A 21,576-nucleotide genomic window follows, 5' to 3' on the forward strand; every position below is an offset into this window, starting at 1 on the left:
CGCAATAGCTTCTCCCATCTTAAAAAACAGCGGCATGCATACTTCCTCTCATGCTGATGAGTGACCTGATTCAGGAACAGGGGAGAAGGAAATATTTATTCCGAATATAGTAATCCTAAAGAACTTTTAGCTTTTTTTCTTCTCAATACCATTATTTTAATCATTAAAAATCAATGATAATAAAAAAAAAACGCTTATTATCCATATGATTTAAACAAGAAATATTTTATTCTATCAATTTAATAAAAATAACTTGGGTCTCAGTGAATACCATGAGTGTATCATCCAGCAGTAGCTGAGCGCCAATAACATCCACATCGTTATCGGGTTCAAATGTAGGCTTTTTAATCGCCACAAACAATACTGTTCCTCATGTGATGATTAGGCTGCGTTTTTGGAAATAGAAAAGCCCATAAATTCTTTAAGTAGGACACCGATAATACCTTCAGAAGAAGACGTTGAAGCTTCTACGTTTTAATACTCTTCAATTAATTTCTAATAAAAGGACCTAATTTTTTTCTTCTGAAAGATGTTGTGAACAATAAACACAAAAGATGACAGACAGAAACAGAAAGAGGGAATACTACTTGGTAAACGATTACATGATAAGTTTTATTATTTATAGGCATGATCCTATCCTGTGTAACACCAAGCGATCTGTTGGTATATGGGCTACTTGAAGCGCTTATATGAGACACTATTGAGGATTATAACTTTTCAACTGCACAGATTATATTGTGTGATTGTCAGCAGACTCCAGCTAATACATGGTGTCAAAAATTGTTTATACATAAAGATACGCAACATCATAGGTGGGTATGATCAATATACAGGGAATAAGGTAAACATAAAAGATTAAAAAAAAAAAGAAGACGTAAAATGTTAAAGAAAAAAAAAACGTGGTTTTTATTATCATAAAAAAGTGGAGAATCGCTAGCCAGTTTCAGTAAAGAAAACTGCCCAAGTGCAACTGCGAGGAAGTCAGTCTCCGTGTGCACCCACCATCCATTTTTTGTTTTTTGATGGCTATAAACGGGGCTCTAGTAAATCACTACCACGAGGTCGAACCACCATGTTCTCAGCGTTGCAACGTGCACTCACTACTGAGATTACGCCATATACAAGCCGATTACCAACTAATCAGACGAGGGACCCATTTTTTTCAACTCATGAAGCACGACCGGCAAGTAGAATGTTGCTTTGAATCACCTAAAAACTCCCGCTCTTAAGCTAGGGATTCATGAAATATCCTCCTCGAGGTAAAAGTGTTGTTGAAAACGCTCTAGTAGCTTGTTAAAGAACCACAAAGGGCTGCCACATATACCAAGTGGGAAAGGTGATGTTACCCAGGACAAACCGTCAACATTCAGTACTCCAGCAAAAGCCTAGATACCTGGCATCTTCGGTAACCACCCCAAATGGCACTTAGTAACGAAGTACTCGAACGAATCGACCAACCTGGAGTCCAAGATGTGTCGTGTGGCTTCATATACACCATCGGAAATCACCCCAATAGGACCCTTGGAACGAAGAAAAAAGAAAGAAAAAAGGCCAAAAAACAAATTTCTTGGCTATAAACAAACAGGCTGTAGAGCTACAATATGTATCAAAGCTATATCCAGTTAAATCTTACTACAAAAACAACTGAAAGATTATTTAGGTCCTTTACATATATATTCTTAATTGGAGAGTTGCAAAATAATACTTTTGTCTTGTAGTAGATTGTACACATACGTCGTATGTAAAGCAATACGCAGGTTTACCTCTAGATAGTACCAATCTGAGAGGAATTTTCTATTCCCAATTCAAGTTACGCTTGCCAAAATCCATTGGCTCTCTTTTCTCGAAGTCTGTCAAAATTGGATAAGAGGTTTACCCGGAAAACAGCATAAAAAACCCCCAGCAAATTTCCTTATTTGCTCGTTGCTTTCTTTTTCGTTTTTCTCTTTTTATTTCCCATGTCCAAACACTTTAAACCTGTGATCCCTTTCTGGAGTTCCGAAAGTAAATTCCCACCTTTTCCAAGATTCAATAAACTGAACGTTACTCTTATGAAAAACCCCAAAGCACCTGTCCTTGTAACGAAACCTGACGTTCCGTTCAAACCAAAACGCGACCATACTAATGTCGCAAAACGCCATATCGCCAGCCCACAAACGCATGTAAGAAAGCCCATTAACCAACAAACTACTAGCAGTCAAAAACCCTCTGCTAGTCGACAACCTATTGTCAGTCAACAACCAACTGTTAAGCAAAACCCCTCTTACAAGCAACCACCCTCTTCCAAGCTACCACCCTCTCCCATTCAGCAACCATTCTCTCCCATTCAACAACCATTCTCTCCCATTCAGCAACCATTCTCTCCCATTCAGCAGACTACGTCCATTGAACAACCTTCCTCCTTTGAAGAACCCTCTTCCATTGAACAACCTTCCCCGTCAATGACCTTTGATCAGGCGCAAGATCTTGCCAAGGAAGACATGTCCACCTTCCAACCAACGAAACTCATAGAAAAGCTATGGGATAAGCGAGTATTAGCTGTAGAAATGATGCAGCTTTTCTCAAATTCACCAGAAATCTGTGACTCTGGCGAAGACAGTGCTCTCCAATTTAAAAAGAAAATTGAAGATATTGACGCTGCCATTGCTACCATCAGTGCCGTCTCAGAATCCCTAAAGAAACCAGCTAAAATACCAAATTACAAGATACCTAAATGCTTTTTTGTGGGTCAATATAACACTCAGTTCAAGACAGAGAGATGGTACGAAGATATCCTGGGTTTTATAGAAGCATTTGAACAGGCCTTGGCGGATCAAGATATTGAATTAGTGTGGAGAGAGTATATTCCCGTATCCTTTTCCAAGGATCTGAAGCCCTGGGTTGAATCTGATATCTTGACATGTGAATCGTGGTGTGACGCTAAAAGAAAGTTATATCGCAAATTTATGTCTGCTGCAAAGCGTTTAGAGTTTTCTGAAGCTTTGATGAACTGTAGCATTGAAAAAGGTGAAGTCATTGACGCCTATACCGATCGATTTATGCAAGCAGCAAAAATGGCCGGATATGAAAAAGAGGATAAGCTGTTGGGCCAATTATTCTTTCACGGATTACCTGTTACATGGAGATCAAGAGTGCATCAATACCTGCTTCTTAGTATGGGTTTAAGTAAATGGACAGTGGAAAACGTTTATGATGCGGTGAGATGTGTCTATGGACGTGCTCCCTACAGCGCTTTAAAATTGGACAAAGTCAAGTCAACAAAACGTAAATTCGACGAGCCTGCAGGTCCAAATCCCAACCAAAAACCTTCACAAAGAAAGAAACTCGGTAAAAAAACCAAATTAACTGTCTAAACCTCTTCTATTTTGCATAAATAAAACTCCATTTTTAATAAAAGAATTATAAATCCAATTTTATGTGCCCCATTTCCATTTTATTTTAAAACGGACCATGAAGAGCGTTTCGACGGCCAGAAGAATCTCTCTTTAAACCATTTTTAACAGCTGTGAATAAAGTGGGCCTTTCCTTACTCTTACTTTCCTTTGACGATTCTGTCATGCTGCTTCGTCGCGATATCATCTTGAGAGGATTAAACTTGTATTTCTTCTTATCAGAACTACTACTATGCGATAAAGTCAAGCTCCAACGTCGACCGGCCTGTAACAAGCTATTTCTTCGACTTGCCATTCCTCCCAAATGGGCGCTATGAACACTGACATGATCATCGCTTACAGAATCGCTTTCAAACGGGTTAGTGGAGTGTTGATCGTGGCGTAAATTGACGAGCTCTGGCAACTCAGTAGCAGGTACTTGTGTTGTAAATGGATTCGTGGATATTGGATCGCGTCGTACATGGGCAACTTCCGGTGCTTCAGTGCCAACTGCATGGATAGCAAATGGATTAGCGCTGGTTTCAAATGGATTTGTATTGTTCCAAATAGGTGTATGAGCTAAACCAGGTGGAGTGCGTCCATGTGGTGAGGATCCCATTGCTGGCACTGTACGTACTTGGGTTAATAAAGGTGGTGAGTTGGATATGGAAGGTGATGTTCTAGAGCGTCTTATGAGAGGTGGCGAGGTACCTAAAATTGGCGATGTGCGATTCAAGCCGGGTGGTGAGGTGCCTAAAATTGGCGATGTGCGAGCCAAGCTGGGTGGTGTAGGTGACAATATAGGTGATATGGGTCCCATCATAGTAGGTGAATAAGGCGTAGGTGTTAAAATAGGCGGTGAGATCATGCCATTGCCCGTGGTAGGACTAAAAGGTGGTGTAAACGGACTACCTTCAATACCTTCATGTCTACTGGTGATAATCTGTGATACATGACCCATATTTCTTCTATCCTTGATGGGTGGTATGATACCAGCCCCAACATCTGACGAGGTACTATTATCTACAAGAAAAGCTGTAGGAAATGCATTTGTCAGTTTCTCATCACGCACTATTCCTTCTGGCTTTGGTTTATGAGGTGCATCTGATGGTTTTTGTGCCGAGTAAATGGATCGCCTATCGTCTGGAAGCGGCAAAGGGATTCTTGTATCTAATTCTTCAACGAGCAAATAAGGAGAAATAATAGGCTCCATGTCCAGCTATGAAAATAGAGGTTAGCATATACAAGTAAGATAGTATTTTTTGTTTTATAATACTTACGGGAAATTTATACTTGTTATTATATCCAGGTGGAATACGATAGCTCCAGTATTTGAGATCTGCTTTAAATGTATGAATAGACATGTCCCACATATCCTCACGATTCCAAAGTCGACGAGATGCTCTTCTACTGGATCTATCTGGCAATGAATTAAAGTCCCAATCTGTACCATTGATTGTCTTTCGCACCTTTAAGCAGTCTGTGACAAATGCAACCTCTTCATCACGGTGTCTAAAAAATAAAACTTGTTCAATAAATCCTTATGTTTTTTTTTCTGTAAGAAAATGTCAGATAGATATTTGTTTTTTGTTTTTTACCTTTCAGCTTGTTGGTTTAGTTGCGGTGTGGTTTTTAATATTTCCAATTTAAGTTGTGCCTCTGTTATACGTCGACGATATATATCGTCTTCGATTTGTGCTGCAATAGTGGTTTTAGTTTCTGAATCATATCTTTTTGATTATAAAATGATAAGTCGATCAATCAAAAAAGATATTATTAATAGATAACTCATACCTATGACGATTACGCATGACACTAGCAGCATCAAATAAGACGGTATGCGCGGCCATTTGGCCTCCACTTGTGATACTGTAATACACACTGGGTCTCAGCTTTGAAGGTTTAATTGATACAGCCGCACCTTTTGAAGCCACAATGACTTCACCCTTATATTGGATACCATTTTCTGGTGTACCCCATTCACCCAACCCCATGGCTCCAGCCAATAGCATGGTTGATTTTGGTATATCTTCATCCACAGTTGAAAACCAATGTTTTGACTCTTTACGTTTACGACGCTGATCTATCGTGAGCCATATATTGTCTGATTCGTATTCGTGTGAGATGGGTAATGTATCTTGTTTATCGAAAGTGGCCACGCGATAAAAGGTGTCCCAAATAGGGATGCATTCAGGACATAATGTCCAGTATCTCATCAAACCGCCTGTAGATGTGGTACCAATATTTTCAGGACGAAGATTGGACCAAGTAAGCGAAGTGACGATACCCATCATACCATCGATTCTAGCAACGGGCCCATGGTAGGAAGATCTCAAATCCCAAATATTCACGATGGAGTCTTCACCTGCGGAAGCTAACCAATAAGGTATGAAAGGATTAATCTTGGCATCTCGGATAGGTCTATCGTGCGCTTCTTCAACAGACCAGACAACACCATCATTTTCAGAGACTCGGGTATCAATAATGACTAATTTTTTCTCTTGACCACCACATACAATCAATGAGTGCGGGTCGTTTGGTGACCAGCTTGCGCAATTCACTGAATCTTTACCCTTTTCTTAAACTAGTCAGTAGGATGGTTTTATATATTTATATGTAAATCAAATTTACTCTGTATTGTTGTACAGGGGAGCTTTCTTGTAAAGAATCCCAGACAGAGACTTGATTCATGGTTGTTGTTAAGAAATGCGTTGTTTCACCCACATTGTTTGTATGAACGGATGAATAATTGGGTGCAAATTCTGCTGACTTCACATGCGAGTTAACTACATATAAAGGAGCATACATCGAAGTCTTGAATCAAAAAAAAATATTAAATATTGTTCTCTTTTTGTCACAAAGATATATCGTACCCCAGATGTAGGATTGACGTATTGACCAATACATGATATTTCAAAATTATCATCGTAATTTACATTGTATAACTTTGTAACTCCTTTGACTGTTCCAACAAGCAGGTGATTTCCAGACCAATCGAGAGAGTGAATGGGTTCCCCAATGACTTCCTTATGAACAGGCTATGAAAAAAAAAATGGCCAGTCTATAGGTAATTTCTGTTTGAGTATTCTCCGTTTATATTTTCTTACTTTGAATCTTAGCCGTGATCCCGAGTCTCTTTCGGCCGATCTGTCAAACAGGAAATATAAATATCCATCTTTTCCGCCCGAGCCAACAGCAATAATACCGGTTCCCTAAGTTTATGAAAGGTCAAAAGAAATGATTGGCATGGATATATGTTTGTGTTACGTCGGAAATTGCCATTGCTGTCAAATTATCTTCCTTGATCCCATACTTGTTGAAATCAAAATGTTCAGTTCGAATACCTTTTTCATGTCTATAGAATACAATGATTCATTTTAAAAAATGGGACCCTTTAATCAATGCATTAAGTATATATTACTCTTCGTAGTTTTCGGATATAATTCTCCAGCCCAAAGAACGGTTTACAGAACACAACAAAGGCATTCTTTTGCCCGGTTGTGACGCCTTTAGTTTACTAGTAATTTCGTCACAGTACACACGAACCATGATTTTATTTTTAATTAAAAGAAAAGAAAAAAGAAAAAGAAAAAAGAAAGTAGAATAGTCATCATTTGAAGCTCGGAGAAACAACAGGAGGATGTTTCAAAAAAAAAAAAATAAAAAAAAAAGAAAGTGCTTAAGGTAATACTAGCTCATCAAACGAAATGCCTTCACAGTTGGGTTTTCCCTTTAACGCTTCCAAATCAATCAATTTTTCTTTCTCTGTATACAAGGACTTATAGGCAGCTTTGATGGTGGCTTCGGAGACACCAGCAACATTAGCGATATCTTTGGTAGTTCTTGGGCTCTTGAATAAATAGGAAACAAGATAGATACAAGCGGCAGCGACAGAAATGGGCGACTTGCCGGCAAGTGTACCCAATTCTTTTGCTCTTCTGACTAGATCCACACCAGATTTTTGAACATAATTGGGTAACTGTAAATTTGAGCAGAAACGCGACATTAAATCTTCAGAATTCATCACCGACGTACTTGTTTGTAATTTGGCTTTTAATGCATTACAACAGCGACCAATTTCCTTCTTAGGAACTCGTGTTAATGCGCAGATCTCTCGAAACGTTCTTGCTACTCTCTCTTGTCGACACGCAATACAGATACACGCTGCAATAATAGCATCACTGGATTTACCTCGCAATAACTTTTCATCTTCCACACGTTTATATAACTGCTTTGCCGTATCACTCACCACTTTGGAAAGTGAAATAGAATCACACATGGCCGTAATCTCTTTATACGCTTGCATCAGGTTTCTCTCTCCCTTTTGAGCAGTGGCCCTGCCTTGGATTTTGTTCAAATCTCTCGAGATACCGGTACCGCCGTCTCGGCGTGAAATCACTGTGTCTAATTGGTCACCATCTAATAATGGGTTGGATGCAGCACCCACACGAGAAGGATCCTATTGGAGGTTTTTTAATATGAAGAGTTATTTATTATAGTCATAACACATACATCTCCCTCATCGTTTGCAAATGTTCTCCATTCTGATCTGGTATCAATAATACGATCACCCAACACAAGCCCACAGTCTCCACAAACTAAATCGCCAGATGCAAACTCCTCGACGATGTGTGGTGGTTTAATTCGACAATCAGGACAGGTTAAAGACACATTCAAATTAGGTTGAAAAGGTTGATTCTCATCTACTTTAGCTGTCTCTCGTAAAGGAAAAGGGATGTGGGGAGACATTGAAGAAAGAAAGAAAGAACAAAACAAACAAAAGGAGACAAGAAAAGAATAATTAAAAAAAAAGGGGGGGAGGGGGAGACCAAATCACTCAATTCAGACAGTCAGCCAGCCAGGTCATGTGCTTGGATTATTTTTTCAAGGCCCTATGGGGCTCATCCTTGTTGCACTACAAATGAGACACTGTTCTAGATATCTCAATAAGGGACCTTTTCAAGATTTAGTCACAAACGGTTTAATTTGTTAGGCGCCTAAACTATTTTCTTTTAAAATCAGATTCCCATGGTGACAAACATATGCTCAAAAACTGTTCATGCCAACCATATCCTTCGGTTTATAAAGAAAAAGGAACATATTCATACTCTCATAATAACTATCATTCATATATATTTTTTGTAAACTATGATTTATAAGCGCAAACATAAGAAAAAGAAGGATCAAGTCAACTATGCTTTTCAACTCCGGCTTAAAATGTCAAAGAAAATAGCTGAGGCCCTGAAAGTATTATTACAGTATTAGCACTTTAAATTCAGACAAGGAAAACTTATTTTCAGATAAACCTAAAAATGATTTCAGATGAACAAAAATATATTTCAGACAGAAGTAAAAAAATGATTCAGACTAACGTAATATATATATATATACAAAGAGAATAAAAAAAAAAATTCCAGACAAAGGCTTTCAAAGGATGTATCCTATGAATTTTACAGTTTTCATATTCTGCATTGATAGTTCATAATGTATTTAAAGGTGTATTTTTATGAGCTCTTTTTACACAAATCCTCAGTTAATACGTTATAACAGTAAAAAAGGGGGCGAGGCTGCTGTGTCTGGGGACTACTCCGCCGGTAATAAGCAATATAATTGGATATTGTAAGCCAATAGGTTTTGAGATTACCGTCGGTTGCGAAATTACCATCGGTCATTTAAAAAAAACTCTTCTAGAACTACAATAAATAAGCTGTCAGCGTTCACACCTTTACTAGATCTTGATTCCTCTTAACTATTTTTAAATGGCCAAGCAAAAAGTTGGAAAAACCTACAAAACCTCGAAGTTTTCTTCTACGAAAGGATTTGACAGAAACCAACCTACATTAAGCAGAATTGTTAACCGTTTAAACGATGCAGTTAGAAATACAGGTCCAGTTGTCGAGGTGAGTGTCGATTCTAGTCTTTTAACGTTTTGAAAATATGGAATAGTTCGTAGTTATTTGAGTTGACATGCCTTCTTTTTCTTTTTCTTTTTCTTTTTTTGTAAAAATATTTTAGAATGTCAATGTCACAATTCAGGAACAAAGCGAAGATCTAGTCCAAGAACCAGTCAATGTTTTGAATGAGGATTTAGTTGAGGATCTAGTTGAAGATCCAGTGGAAAATTCAGTTGAGGAGGAAATGAATGATGTATTACCCGAAAATAGTGTTCTGACCGAGTATTTTGAGAACCTTCAAATTCGTTTAACAAACGAAGGATATCCTTCTGAGTACAACAACGGTACGTTTTGGATAGAGCCCATGATGACCTTTTTCGCTCTTCAATCGAAAAAGGAAATCAACTATCTATATAGACCACGAGTATTTCTTTGGATTCCTCATCTTTTACTCAACAAAGGTTTGGGACGACTGAGATGTACTAAAAACAATTGCAACAAGAAGCTTGAGACAAAAGGCTACAATAAAAAGCCTCACGCTCGAAGAATTGTGGATATGTTCAGGTATTACAGGGAAGAGTTTTTTTATGTCTCATGCATGCTAACCTCGTTCCCTACTTTTTTGACACGCTAGTTGTTTTTACCTTATGTCAATGCGATATAGATGCTGTGACTCAAAATGTGGTGCTTCGTATAATGCACATGATCCAGAAATCATTGAACAGCTTCCTCTTGAATTGCAAGTCGAGTTTCCCGCCGTTCTTTCTCACAGAGGAGGTATATCAAAAGTAATTGCCGATCTTCTGAGACCCTGTATTCAAAACTCTGTTGGTCCAGAGAGATTTCAAAAGATACTTCGTGAGCTTCACGTACTTCATCATGATAGAATTGAACTTCAATATTTGCTTTCTGAGTACAAGAAAAGAAACGGAATCTCTCAATATTTTGCGACTTCACCCCCCGAGAGATTTTCTTCATTCAATAATCAAAAAAATATGCTGGATTTGTACCCACTGGAACCTACATTCGAACATTATATACAGCAATCATTGAGGTTCTTCAACCCAAGATGGACAAGCATATGATGCTTTTGGATGGAAAGATTTTGAAAGGAGATCATTCGTTTAAGTTTCCAAAGCATATGGCTAAAATTGAAGATACAAGTGTTTTCACAGGCTTATACACCATGACCAACGAATATGAGGAAATTGTGCACCAAGTTTTAGTTCCATCAAAAGCATTGTCCTATTTGAAGCATTCTTTTCAGAAAATGAGTAAAGCTTATACTGACTATGGACATGAAATGCCAATCGCTTTTTATACCGATAACGTCAAAGGTGACCAAACATTTGTTGAAGGAATATTCGAATCGTTGAAAGAAGGTGTTAAGCCGACTTCGGTTGATGAAATGAATAGTAATGGATCCAATGGCTGTAATTACCTTCAGTTACCTGATGCTGTTGAAGTCTCCTACATCTGTCGCGACTTTGATTTAATGGAAAGCTCCGTAAAGTATTTACATGAAGAAATTGAATCATCAGTAAGAATCAATGGTGAAGCAGCGATAGGCCTTGATTGTGAATGGGATATTAGCCATTCTCAAGGAGTAGATATTTGCAAAGTAGATGTTGTCCAATTAGCGTTTAAGAAAAAGGTATATGTGTTACACATTGACAGATGTTGGACCTCTTTGCCTACTTCTTTGGTGAGTATCCTGGAAAATGAATCTGTTAAAAAGGTTGGTCGTCAAGTTGGTGGTGATTTGAGCAGACTTTCGAGAGGCTTAAACGTTAGCTGCAGAGGAAAGATTGAGTTGGGCTCGTTTTGTTCGTCAAGAAAAATCATTCCCAACGGTACTTTATCATTGTCAGGTATTGCTCTCCGTGTGCTGGGACAAGGGATAAAAAAGGATGAGCGGGAAAGTCACTGGTCCAGTATGGCACTCACATCTGAACAGATTGCCTATGCTGCCTTGGATGCTTGGGCTAGTCTTGCCATTTTCGAAGCTGTTAAGAAAGTCCCAGAGGCTGGATCTCGTACAACTTCGAAAAATTGTGTTCCAGGAGTATTTGTTGATTTAAAACCGCGAGGATTGAAGCATGTCATTGCTTCGGGTCGAATTGAGCAGCCTGAAAACAATAGCAGTGCAGAGAAAAACTCTTGTCGTCTAAGAATTCTGAAAGTAAATGTGCCAGGATACATGGTAAAGCAAGATAATGGGATTGCCTTACCAGCAATTGAAAGAAGAGATGTTCCGACTTTAGTGCCCTTAAGTTCGTTTACCGAACCTGAATTTGTAATTACAGTGTTTAAAGCTGATCTTATGACTGCAACAAATTCAGAGGTTCAAAACACCCAATCCGAACGCCAAAATTCTAGTGCGATCCAAGGCGTATTAAGGTCTCAATCACGTATTAATCCTTCAACAACTGCATCAAACTCGGCTACTAGTGAGGCGGATATTGATATTGCTTTTACTAGAATGTTTAAAGATAACGCTACCAGTGTGAATAAAAATACATTTAAGCATGGATATGTGTTATTCACCTCTAGCTTAAACATTGACAATGAAATTACCTCGGAAAGTAGTAATGATGATCGTATTTACTCACGTGTAGTAAAGGATGCATTTCACTTGATGGATATGATAAAGCCATATAAGCAACATGGTCTTTATAAGGAGTTTATGCAAAGATTCAGTGATAGCCTTTTCGTGTTAGACGAAGCTGATAAAGCATTGGTTACGAAGGCCTTACAAGATAATAACGAGACGTGGGAAATGAAAATGAAGTACGATCGCAAATGGCTCTGGGAGAGAGTTAAACGAAAAATATCTTCTCCTAATGTACTTCTACCGGTATTGCAATCGCTGTTTCTTTCTTTTGGACCTTTAAAATGCTCAAAGTCAGGACGAGTTTTGTTTGATAAAGTTTCTTGGTCCCAAGCTCTAAGTGTTTTGAAGACAGTACAGCTAGGTCACGTATCAGATCCACCTGGTGTTCAGCTTTACTACCAAAAAGGAAAGAAAGACAAGTATGGGCTTACTCTGTACAGATGTGTAAGAGGAACAAATTCTTTAGAAGGGGGGGTTCATCAAAACCTTATTAGAAAGTTTGGGTCTTTCGGTGCAGGGCCTGAACTTGCTTCGGCTATGTTGGTTGAATATCGTTTACGACACAACTTTGACGTTGGAACTTTTAATAGATTTGGAGTAGAGTACAAAGGCCATTACGATCCTTGGTTAACTCAGCATCTAGACTTTCTGCGTCAGTCAATGGATATGCCCTATCTTAGCATCGATAGACATATAGCAATTGAAGTAAATGCACTGAGATTCCGTAGCTCTCAAGAAGTATTCGGTATATGTCCATTACCAGATGAAGAAATGACAAGACTGTGTATTGAAAAGGCTGCTGAGAATAACAAAAAAAAAGCTTAGATGGACAGGAATTCGATATTGAAAACGATAACACAATACCAAAAATGAAAAACACAGTTTTTTTGAAGATAGGTTCTACCCTCAGGGAAAAAAATTGTCGATATCACTATGTAGCAACACGTCAGAAAACAAAGTATGCGGTTATTGCTGTTCATACTTTGGAAGAAAAACTTTTGTTTGGGAGAATGATAAACGAAGCTATGCATTCATCGTCAAGAGTTAATCCTAATTTCGATCAGCTTTCCAAAGCTTGGAACTTATTATGCAATGGAGATAAAATCTTTTATAAAACTCCAGAACATTTAGAGAAGCACTACAAGCATTGGAAAGAACAACAAGTTGCCCGTAACACTCGTGAAATTCATTACAGTGTTATGACAAATATACAACTCCAAATTCAGCAAAAAAATTCTACCAGCTCACACTTGCCGTTTGTCATACCATCTCTACCTAATATTTGTAATAATCAAAATGTGCTAACTGCTCCTACCATGCCTATTCAACTCCCTGCCACGGAAATTCCGTTACCTGAGAAAAATACGCCTGCAATTTATCCCTCATCTATCAGTTCCAATGTTACCAATTATTACTATAGAATATCTCCTCAACACACAACAGCGTCATTTATATATAACAATAACAACCTGCCTCAAATCCAAAGTAGAACAGCCGATTACAATAGGTCTAATGCAGTTGCCCAAACATACCATCCTTATTCAAAAGAACCCCCAACTTTAAAGAAATCATGTAAGGGATGCGGTGTTGTTCTTTGCAACGGAAAAATGAAAAGATCCAACTGCAAAAACCCTATTTGCCTGAATTGCAAGCGTAAAGACTGCGAAGGTGTTTGGGATAGAAAAAAATGTCAAAGTCCAGCTTCAATCAATTAGAATTTTTTACGTTATCCTTCTTTTTTTATTATTATTATCACTATTACTCTATCTTTTAAATTCAACAAATAAGTTTAATAAAATACATTTTATTAACACAATTTTTTAACACAATTTTTTAACGCATTTTGTTAACACAAACTGCTATCTAGAGCGCTCTAGAGGGCTTTTATATCTCAAAATTTCTGAAAAGTTTGGCGATAGCCAAACTTTTCAGAATTTCCTTTTTTGTAAACTCATTTTTTATTCCCCCCAGACATGTCACCCGAGCCAAAAAGGGGGAGAAACGGAATTTCAATTACTTTAGATGACGTTGACTTTGAGCATTATAATGTAACTTGATTTAATTGACAATACAATAAACAGTGCTTCTTTCACAAAAAAAAAATATGAGACCTCGTATTTACCCAGATACAGAAGATTTTATAAATGCCAAAATAACAGCTAAACTTGCTAAGATGGGGGACGAAACGAATACCAGCACAATGAATCAAGGGAGTAACAAGTCCCCCAGATTTTATGTCAGCAGTAACAGGTGTAAGGCATACACTATTTGTTCCACAAACGTCCAAACTTCAGCAATGGTAGACTAGTACCATATTAAAATTTCATAAAGCAGTCTGACTCGGCCTAGAAAATTGTATGAGTATTTAATGTGTCATTCTATTTTTCAGTTTCACTATACTCTACCCAGTCCCAGCACAGTATAACCCTAATGCATTATATTAAATGTTTAACCCCTTTTTTTTACTTGCCTCAAAAAAAAATAATGGCTTCGTAGCATAATCAATACAAAATTCATGTCCTGTTAGAATTGTTAGTTGTGGATTCAAGCAAAGATCTTGTTTTTTTATACCTTGTATCGTTTTTTTTAAAAAAACTTATGAGTAAACAGTTTGCGTTATTGTTACTCCCACATCGTATCACCCGTCACATCATAGTCGCACTGTTTGATCTACGGCTTGGAGGGCTTATTGCAAAGATCATTAAGTAGACTATGCCTGTTCCTAACATTTTCACTTTTAAAAGCGATACATTTTTTTTAAACTCGATTTGCAGTAAATACATTTCTAAATCATGTCAAATAAGATTCAAGACAAATAAATTGAGAAGCTTATTTAGAAAACAGAACACTTACTATAAACCTGAGCTTATAACGAATCCTTTTATACAGATTATGCCTTATGTTTGCTTGCAATTACAATGCCAGTACTTTTCGTTGGGTTTTAAAACGTCCAGCTGGCTTTACTTTATCAGTAGTGCTGTGTAACCAGCATATTTTGACAATTGCATGAATAAAGGACATTCTGTTTAGCAGGTATTACCAGGTTCCAGTTGTTCCTGGGTATAATAAGCACGCCAATGCATTAGTAAACATCAACACTAAACATACACTGGTGTCATCTTTCGGGTATGTGGACTCATCAAATACACAAAGAGCCTAGTTCCAATGCATTATACATCAGAAACGGAATTGAATTTTTGTAGAAGTTTTATTATTTTTGCTGTCTACCGCCTCCTAGAATTGGTTTTGAGTACACTTTGAATCCAATTGAATAAAGTTTTGGCTATCTGCACCGTTCCTGACACGATCGTTCTTTAAAGCGTCCTTTTAAGCCTCGGGTTTCACCAGCTATTTGAAAGACGGATCTTTAATTGAAGTGTATGTAAATGATAAAAACCGAAATTTGCCATGACTACACCAATGATAAAGTATCAATATACTGTCTGAAACCTACGTCTATTCACACATATTATTGGCGTGGTGCATTTCCGATGCTTGAATACATCACGTAATTATCATAACCTTATGCTGCAGGTAAAAGTGTCATTTGATAGATGTCAAAGGTCTGCTATCAAGGACAGTGCGTAAATTTTACAAAATAGCATTATTTTATTCTATGATTTGTATGTATAATATATACAAGAAATAAAAATATGTAAATCTAAGCAATGACGCAGGTGTTTTAATCATCTTCATCGTCATCCATATTAGGGGATTCACCACCAGGAGGAACCGAATTTCCTTTTGTTGAAGAAGCAGCCGAATGGGTTTGTTTTACTTTTTTATTTTGAGCCTTTTTCTTTTCCTTGGCCTCTATCTTTGCCAATTTTTCTTGTTCTTTCAACTCCTCTCTCATTCTACGTTTTTGTTCCTTTTCAGCAATCCGCTGTGCTTTTTCTTCCATCTTTTGTCGCTTCTTTTCAGCTCGTTCTGCCTTCTCTGCTACAATTTCTTCTGTCGGTCTCTTTCGTTTGGATTTCTTATTATCACCCCCGTTCCCTGATCCACCACCCGAAGATTCCTTGGACATTTTCTTTTTACCTGAACCGCTCTTGTTGGTCGGTGGATGGCGTGGTCTATTTTTGCTACGGTTGGGAATATATTCATCCTCAATCACCGGTGGGTTTAATAATCGCTTTGCAAAATAAGGTTGTAAGAGTCCAATGATAGGCCTTTCGGTAGTCACCGGTAGAAAGTTGGGTGGAGGTGGATACTTGTAGTTCACTTCTTTTGCTAGACTACAAACACAGCAAATTCCTATAAGTCCATTATTCATTGAATCATGTAATGATACCTTACTCTCCGTGAATTGGAACCTTTTCCTTGTTTTTACCAAACCATAACCTACTGGGAATCTAAATACACATTAATACATGATGTTCGACTTGTTTCTTTTATTTGACGTATGTCTTACTTACGGTGAGTGAGTCCAGATTATACTCTTGATCCAGTCCAATATTTTTAAATCCGAAATAATCCTCTCCAATATCCTCACCAAAAATACCCCTGGTAAGTGATTATAGTCAGCACAAAATCATCACATGGATACCAATAAGTACTCACGTTACAAAAGTCTCCTCTTCGTTTAATAAGTTCTCTTCGTCTTCGGCAGAATGTTCGGTGGAGCCCTGACAACAAGATGTTACTCCAAGTATCACAATTATTTAATATTATATTATAAACTTACAGAGAGAAGGTCTTGATAGGAAGTCTGAAGTCTACGATGTAAATCATCCAATCTACCGCTTCCTCTTTCGACATCATCATGCGCATAATTTTCAAGCTCAGATAACTTCATGACACCATTTTCGTACAACGTATGAAGCAGCATTTCCTGAACAAAAAAGTTTAAATATTCATTGCTGAACAAAAAAAAAAAAAAAAAAAAAACAGAACAAAAATGCTTACATCCCCATCCATTTGATGTCCGTAGTCATCCCAATAGTATCGTAAAGTCTTTCCAATATTTGTGATATAGTCAGTCATAATGTCGGTCAACACATTTAACGCTCCCAATTTCGCTCCCTCAAAACCAGCATGAGTAAGAAGCTTTGTTAGAACTTTTTGTGACATTTGGTGACCTGATTCACTATTTAACGCCAGTGGAGGTATCTGTTTTAAATTGGAAGATATCGCCACTTGCTTTGAATCTTCATTGGAGATAGGGTCTAGTTCGATGGATGATGCTAAAGTAGAGATCTAAGAATGTTTGATTGACAACTTAGTATTGTCGCAGAAAAAAAAAAAAAAAAAAAAAAAAAAAACTATAAGGTTTACCGGGACATTATTACGGACAGCGTTGCATTTGGCATACATCAACCTGATCTTTTCCAGTGTGCGGTTGTTGCGATCAATAATAGGATTCAGCCCATAAGTAGGGAATTTTAATTCGGGGTAAACGTCCAAAGACATGTTTGATAAACTAGGGACAAGATGAGATTAAGTGCCAAAAATTCCTTTCCCTTTTTTTTTTCTCTCTTTCTTTCTTTCTTACCCTTGTACAGCCATTGTTGCTTCAGGACTTAAATCTACGGAAGATTTCCTCACAGTGATTTGGCTTTCAGATGGTACTGTCTCCAACACATCCTCATGTACACCATCGACTTCCGGTAAACCACTTGTTATTTCATACTCGGGTAAAAATAAATCTGTTTTAGCCGAGTCGTCCACTACTTTATTGGGTTTTGTGATTTTCCGAGAAAAGAAAGCGTCTAGATTTTCATCGTCGCTGGAGTCCAAATCCAAATCATCGTATAATGTAGTATGGCCTGGTCTTCTGTCTGTCCACTTAAGAAAACGATCATGGTCACACCGAATTAGTTTCATGACAGAATCCGGTTTATCATGTACATGTTCAATCATGGCAAACCGCTCCATATCTAACCCAGATCTCACTAAAGCCTCTCGTTCACCGAACGAAAATTGATATTGTTTTTCAACATCCGTCTAATTTTCTCATAGTCAATATAAAGAGTTGTAAAGATCAGAAACAAAAAATGAACTTACTGTCAATTTCGCCCTTGTCCTTTTTGTCTTGTCTCTCCAGACTTGATCTTGCAACTCACCAACATCTGCATCAATCTCAGCACCCAGTGTCTTTTCTTCTTGTTCAAGATCAATGTTTTCATCGTCCCCATCCCCTGATTTTTTGACGTGTTTACCGCCATACTGCATATGTTGTGGTGTACCTACTCTATCGGGTGTAAATGGAGCTTCCATATCTGTTAAAAATGCCGCATCAATGGCTGATAAGGGTGCTGTACTGGATCCGCGTGTCATGGAACGTTCGCGTGATTGTCGTCGATCGTTGGGAATGATGGGTGTTGTTTTTCTTTCAATCGAAACCATGTGTTTTCCAGAGGATTTTTTAGAGACACGTTCAGGTTCGTGATCGTCCTCTTCACTCATCTCATCGCCTTCCTCTTCTATCTCTGTCTCTATTCTTTCCTTGATACTTATGTTGGGTACTCTAGCCATTAATCTCTCTGTCTTTCTTCTCATGGCAATTGCATGTTTCCTATATTCACTTGCCTAATCGAGAATGAGTTATTTCCGTCGTTTTTTTTTATAGAAAATAACATTGTACGGAACTATCATTACTTACGGAATTGGTGTTGTATGCAAGACAATTATCATATATCAAATAAAGATCATCCGCAAACTCTTTTTTCGATCTGTAATTTAGATTCTTCATTTTTTTCGTAACAGTCCCAAGATCCATTGGTTTTTTTATAACTGGAAGGCGAAGGGGTGGTAGTGAAATTTTGTTTTTAGTATGCGTTGTTTGGGGAGTGATTGTGAAATCAATTTTACCTTCGAAATAATCAGGCGCTTCTCGTTTATTGACCTTGTTTAAAAATGGTGTAGAATGCTCGGTATAATTCTTAAGATCGGTCAAGACTTTTTCACATGCCTCGTATAGCTCTTCCTGACCCACTCTATCATCATTTGCCTAAGAATCTCATATTAAGGCACTGTTTTAATTTTACCATGATTTAACATTTACCCATTTTGATCTATGCGGTTTGAAATCAGATAATAAATTTTGCAATTCACGATCTGATAATGACGTTTTCTGTCGATTGGCTACTATGCCTTGTAGTAGATACTATGCCAATAATAATAAAAAAACGTGAGCATAACTTGCGAATCGTTTTTTTTTTTGTGGCACTCCTGAATACCTTTAGATTGAAATTTCCATCTGCGTTAAACATGGATAACTAGAATAAACTAATCAGTATGTTATGAAATAATATAAAAATACACATATAGGACATACAGATTTTGCGGCAGCGTTCTCTTTCTCTTCTTCTTCTTCATTCAATTCCTCTTGTGCTTCAAATTCCTACATGATTAAACTATGAGTTTGATCTGTGTTATTACGAGCCGAAATATTGGAATAATTACCTCCAGTTTGCGCTGTTCAATCATAGCTGCTCTATCTGACTCAAGCGTCTGAAAAATATCTCGAAGGGGAACGTCGTCAGAAGCCATTGCGGGTTCCTCTATTGATTTATTAGAAGTTGGTGTAGGTGTTGAGGCTATTTATTATAAGAATAATATAAAAAAAAGATGTTCAAGCAAGCATTAAATGGGCATACCTTGAGGTTGTTCTTCTTCCTGTTTTAATTCATCGTCAGCAGCGGTGTTCATGGCGGCACTGGCGGTAGTGGCAATGGAGGTGGAGGGGTTATGAGTGGTGCTGTTATGTGCTTGGGATGATGTTTGTTTTTTGACGTGAGTTTCAACAAAAGCGTCCCATTCTCGAGCAATGTCTTGTGATGAGGGCATGACTAAATGTCGCGCTTGCTCGATGAGCGGTTCCAGATTCAAGAGCTTACAACACGGCCGATGTGTATGAAATAGATGGGGTATAAATTGTTCATATAGCATAGAACGAACACGAAAGGCGGTTGTATCTAATTCAATAAAAGTATTATCATGGTGCTGGTTGATAAACGCTATCCACGTTGCAAAAGAACTTGTAGCATCTTGAAAGTATTTTCGTTCTACAGGTGTTAGCACTCGTTTATGCAATTTATGTTTGAGAAGATGTTGGGCTAATATAAACGATAAAGGTAGCCATGGTGGTAGGTTCTTCTGCAAACTCATTGGGTCGGAATAAATTATAAAAGAAGAAAAAAAAGTTTCCTCTTTTTTATCTTTTTTATACTTGCTAAAGAAAAAAAAAGCGTATTGTTTCTTACCAATACGGCTTTATAAACCCAGTGCGAATTGTTGCTGTATTCTACAGTAACAATAAAGCCAACACGCACACGGCCTCTTATTTGCCCTTTAAATTAACAGAACAAAGTCACATACTATGCAGAATCTATGCTTTACGATCCCCCATCTTTTTTTTTTTTTTTTTTTTTTTTTGGTTTGACTCTCAGGCTCACGCAGGATTGACATGTTACAGTGATCTAAGCACATTTTAAGATCCTATTGTTGCTCAGTTTGAATAGTGTTTGCTTTTTATCTGAAATCGTTTATTGCAAAGTCCATGATAATAACATCCAGGTATCTTGACTGGACAATAAGCACTAATACATAATAAAAATATTTATATATATATATATATAAGGAAGAAAGGGGAGAGGACGTATAATATATACACATGGGGATAGTGTGGAGAGAAAAAAGTAATCTAGTAATTTTTTTTTTGTTTTTTTTTCTTAGATCTATTAAAAATAGCTATTAGTATTCTTTCCTTTTCTCTCGTATTCTATTTCTATTTACCTGAGGCATGACAGGCTTGTTTTGATCGGCAGTCATTCTAGTGATACCAATACCAACACCTTCAATCAAGGCAAGAAGAGCACCACCAACAACAGCAGAGACAGCAGCAGCTTTGACACCACCACGAGCGGCTAAAACACCACCAGTCAAACCACCAGAAATAATTGAGTTCCAAGGATCTTCCTTTTGTCTAATACCCTTTAAACCACAATCGAATGTTGAGAAAAGACCACCCCAAACAGCAAAGTTACCACCCAAAACAGGTGCACGAGCCTTCATGGCAGAAACTGCACCAGTCAAACGTTCACCCTATTCATAAAATAGTCAGAACTCTCTGTCTTCCTCCTTCCTCTCCCCCCTTTTTTTTCTATTGGATTCTCTATTTACCTTGGGCGAGTTCTTTGCTCCTTTAACCGAATGCCAAATACCACCACCGACAGCACCCATAACAAAAGCACCACCTAAATCGTTAAGGATGACCCAAGGGCTAACAAAAAGGGTTAAAAACTCGGGTTTTCAAGGGTACAAAAACAAACTTGAATGTCTTACCAAGGATCTCTAGAATGATCTTGTGAAGAATGTCCCATATTGTATTATTGTCGTATGTATTTAAACTTTTCTCGGGATAAAATGACTCTTTTAAAAAAGATAAAAGAGTTTCCAAGGGTTGAAAAATAATAAAAAAAGTTGAAAGAAACAAAAAGAAAAAATAAAAAGACATGGTGGGTTTCTTTCAAAAAAGTCACGACGGACATTAAAAACGCTGTTTTTAAAAAATATCTAGCGCTTTTTTTTTTCATTCTCACAACGGCTATTTCCCTTATTGTCCTTCCCTAAGAATATGGCATGTTAAATTCGTTTCTGGCTGACAGCTGTCAAGGCAGAAAAATAGACAATATTCGAAAAAAAAGATAAAAAAAAAAGCTAATATACAAATCTGCCAAACGATGCTGGTTTA

General features: G+C 37.6%; 7 protein-coding genes across 7 annotated transcripts; 3 read left to right on the forward strand and 4 right to left on the reverse strand.

The window, feature by feature from the left end:
• Positions 1-1,938: 1,938 nt before the first annotated feature.
• EV154DRAFT_525194 (uncharacterized protein) lies at positions 1,939-3,399 on the forward strand. Its single transcript, XM_051603260.1, has one exon. It carries the CDS (start codon positions 1,959-1,961, stop codon positions 3,351-3,353), a length of 1,395 nt encoding a protein of 464 aa, XP_051452692.1. The 5' UTR covers positions 1,939-1,958; the 3' UTR covers positions 3,354-3,399.
• Positions 3,400-3,438: 39 nt separating this feature from the next.
• Positions 3,439-7,205, reverse strand: EV154DRAFT_576520 (WD40-repeat-containing domain protein; the record flags this gene model as incomplete). Its single annotated transcript, XM_051606494.1, has 9 exons — positions 6,793-7,205; positions 6,639-6,726; positions 6,479-6,583; positions 6,245-6,409; positions 6,003-6,185; positions 5,166-5,944; positions 4,970-5,101; positions 4,652-4,883; positions 3,439-4,590 (listed from the first exon to the last, which is right to left on the reverse strand). Exons 1-9 carry the CDS (start codon positions 6,918-6,920, stop codon positions 3,439-3,441), a joined length of 2,964 nt encoding a protein of 987 aa, XP_051452693.1. The 5' UTR covers positions 6,921-7,205.
• EV154DRAFT_525196 (cyclin-like protein) lies at positions 6,947-8,155 on the reverse strand. The gene is made up of 2 exons (XM_051603261.1): positions 7,884-8,155; positions 6,947-7,830 (listed from the first exon to the last, which is right to left on the reverse strand). The coding sequence occupies exons 1-2, from the start codon at positions 8,118-8,120 to the stop codon at positions 7,051-7,053; spliced, it is 1,017 nt and encodes a 338-aa protein (XP_051452694.1). The 5' UTR covers positions 8,121-8,155; the 3' UTR covers positions 6,947-7,050.
• A 975-nt stretch (positions 8,156-9,130) lies between these two features.
• On the forward strand, positions 9,131-13,594 carry EV154DRAFT_606504 (uncharacterized protein; the record flags this gene model as incomplete). Its single annotated transcript, XM_051607545.1, has 6 exons — positions 9,131-9,271; positions 9,387-9,823; positions 9,930-10,123; positions 10,309-12,298; positions 12,374-12,624; positions 12,705-13,594. 6 exons carry the CDS (start codon positions 9,131-9,133, stop codon positions 13,592-13,594), a joined length of 3,903 nt encoding a protein of 1,300 aa, XP_051452695.1.
• A 389-nt stretch (positions 13,595-13,983) lies between these two features.
• EV154DRAFT_486259 (uncharacterized protein) lies at positions 13,984-14,588 on the forward strand (the record flags this gene model as incomplete). Its single annotated transcript, XM_051598832.1, has 2 exons — positions 13,984-14,178; positions 14,376-14,588. The coding sequence occupies 2 exons, from the start codon at positions 13,984-13,986 to the stop codon at positions 14,586-14,588; spliced, it is 408 nt and encodes a 135-aa protein (XP_051452696.1).
• An 876-nt stretch (positions 14,589-15,464) lies between these two features.
• EV154DRAFT_555534 (uncharacterized protein) lies at positions 15,465-20,132 on the reverse strand. The gene is made up of 16 exons (XM_051605282.1): positions 19,481-20,132; positions 19,287-19,420; positions 19,159-19,224; positions 19,061-19,099; positions 18,886-18,987; positions 18,693-18,831; positions 18,484-18,614; positions 17,886-18,410; positions 17,374-17,825; positions 17,157-17,301; positions 16,788-17,078; positions 16,567-16,713; positions 16,443-16,507; positions 16,298-16,385; positions 16,179-16,234; positions 15,465-16,117 (listed from the first exon to the last, which is right to left on the reverse strand). Exons 1-16 carry the CDS (start codon positions 19,989-19,991, stop codon positions 15,562-15,564), a joined length of 3,447 nt encoding a protein of 1,148 aa, XP_051452697.1. The 5' UTR covers positions 19,992-20,132; the 3' UTR covers positions 15,465-15,561.
• Positions 20,133-20,321: 189 nt separating this feature from the next.
• Positions 20,322-21,297, reverse strand: EV154DRAFT_451149 (mitochondrial inner membrane translocase subunit Tim17/Tim22/Tim23/peroxisomal protein PMP24). The gene is made up of 4 exons (XM_051597237.1): positions 21,168-21,297; positions 21,006-21,105; positions 20,619-20,927; positions 20,322-20,560 (listed from the first exon to the last, which is right to left on the reverse strand). The coding sequence occupies exons 1-4, from the start codon at positions 21,203-21,205 to the stop codon at positions 20,555-20,557; spliced, it is 453 nt and encodes a 150-aa protein (XP_051452698.1). The 5' UTR covers positions 21,206-21,297; the 3' UTR covers positions 20,322-20,554.
• Positions 21,298-21,576: the final 279 nt, after the last annotated feature.

The sequence above is a fragment of the Mucor mucedo genome (genome assembly GCF_025094135.1).
Source record: "Mucor mucedo strain NRRL 3635 chromosome Unknown EV154scaffold_138, whole genome shotgun sequence".
Classification (NCBI taxonomy): Eukaryota; Fungi; Mucoromycota; class Mucoromycetes; order Mucorales; family Mucoraceae; genus Mucor; species Mucor mucedo.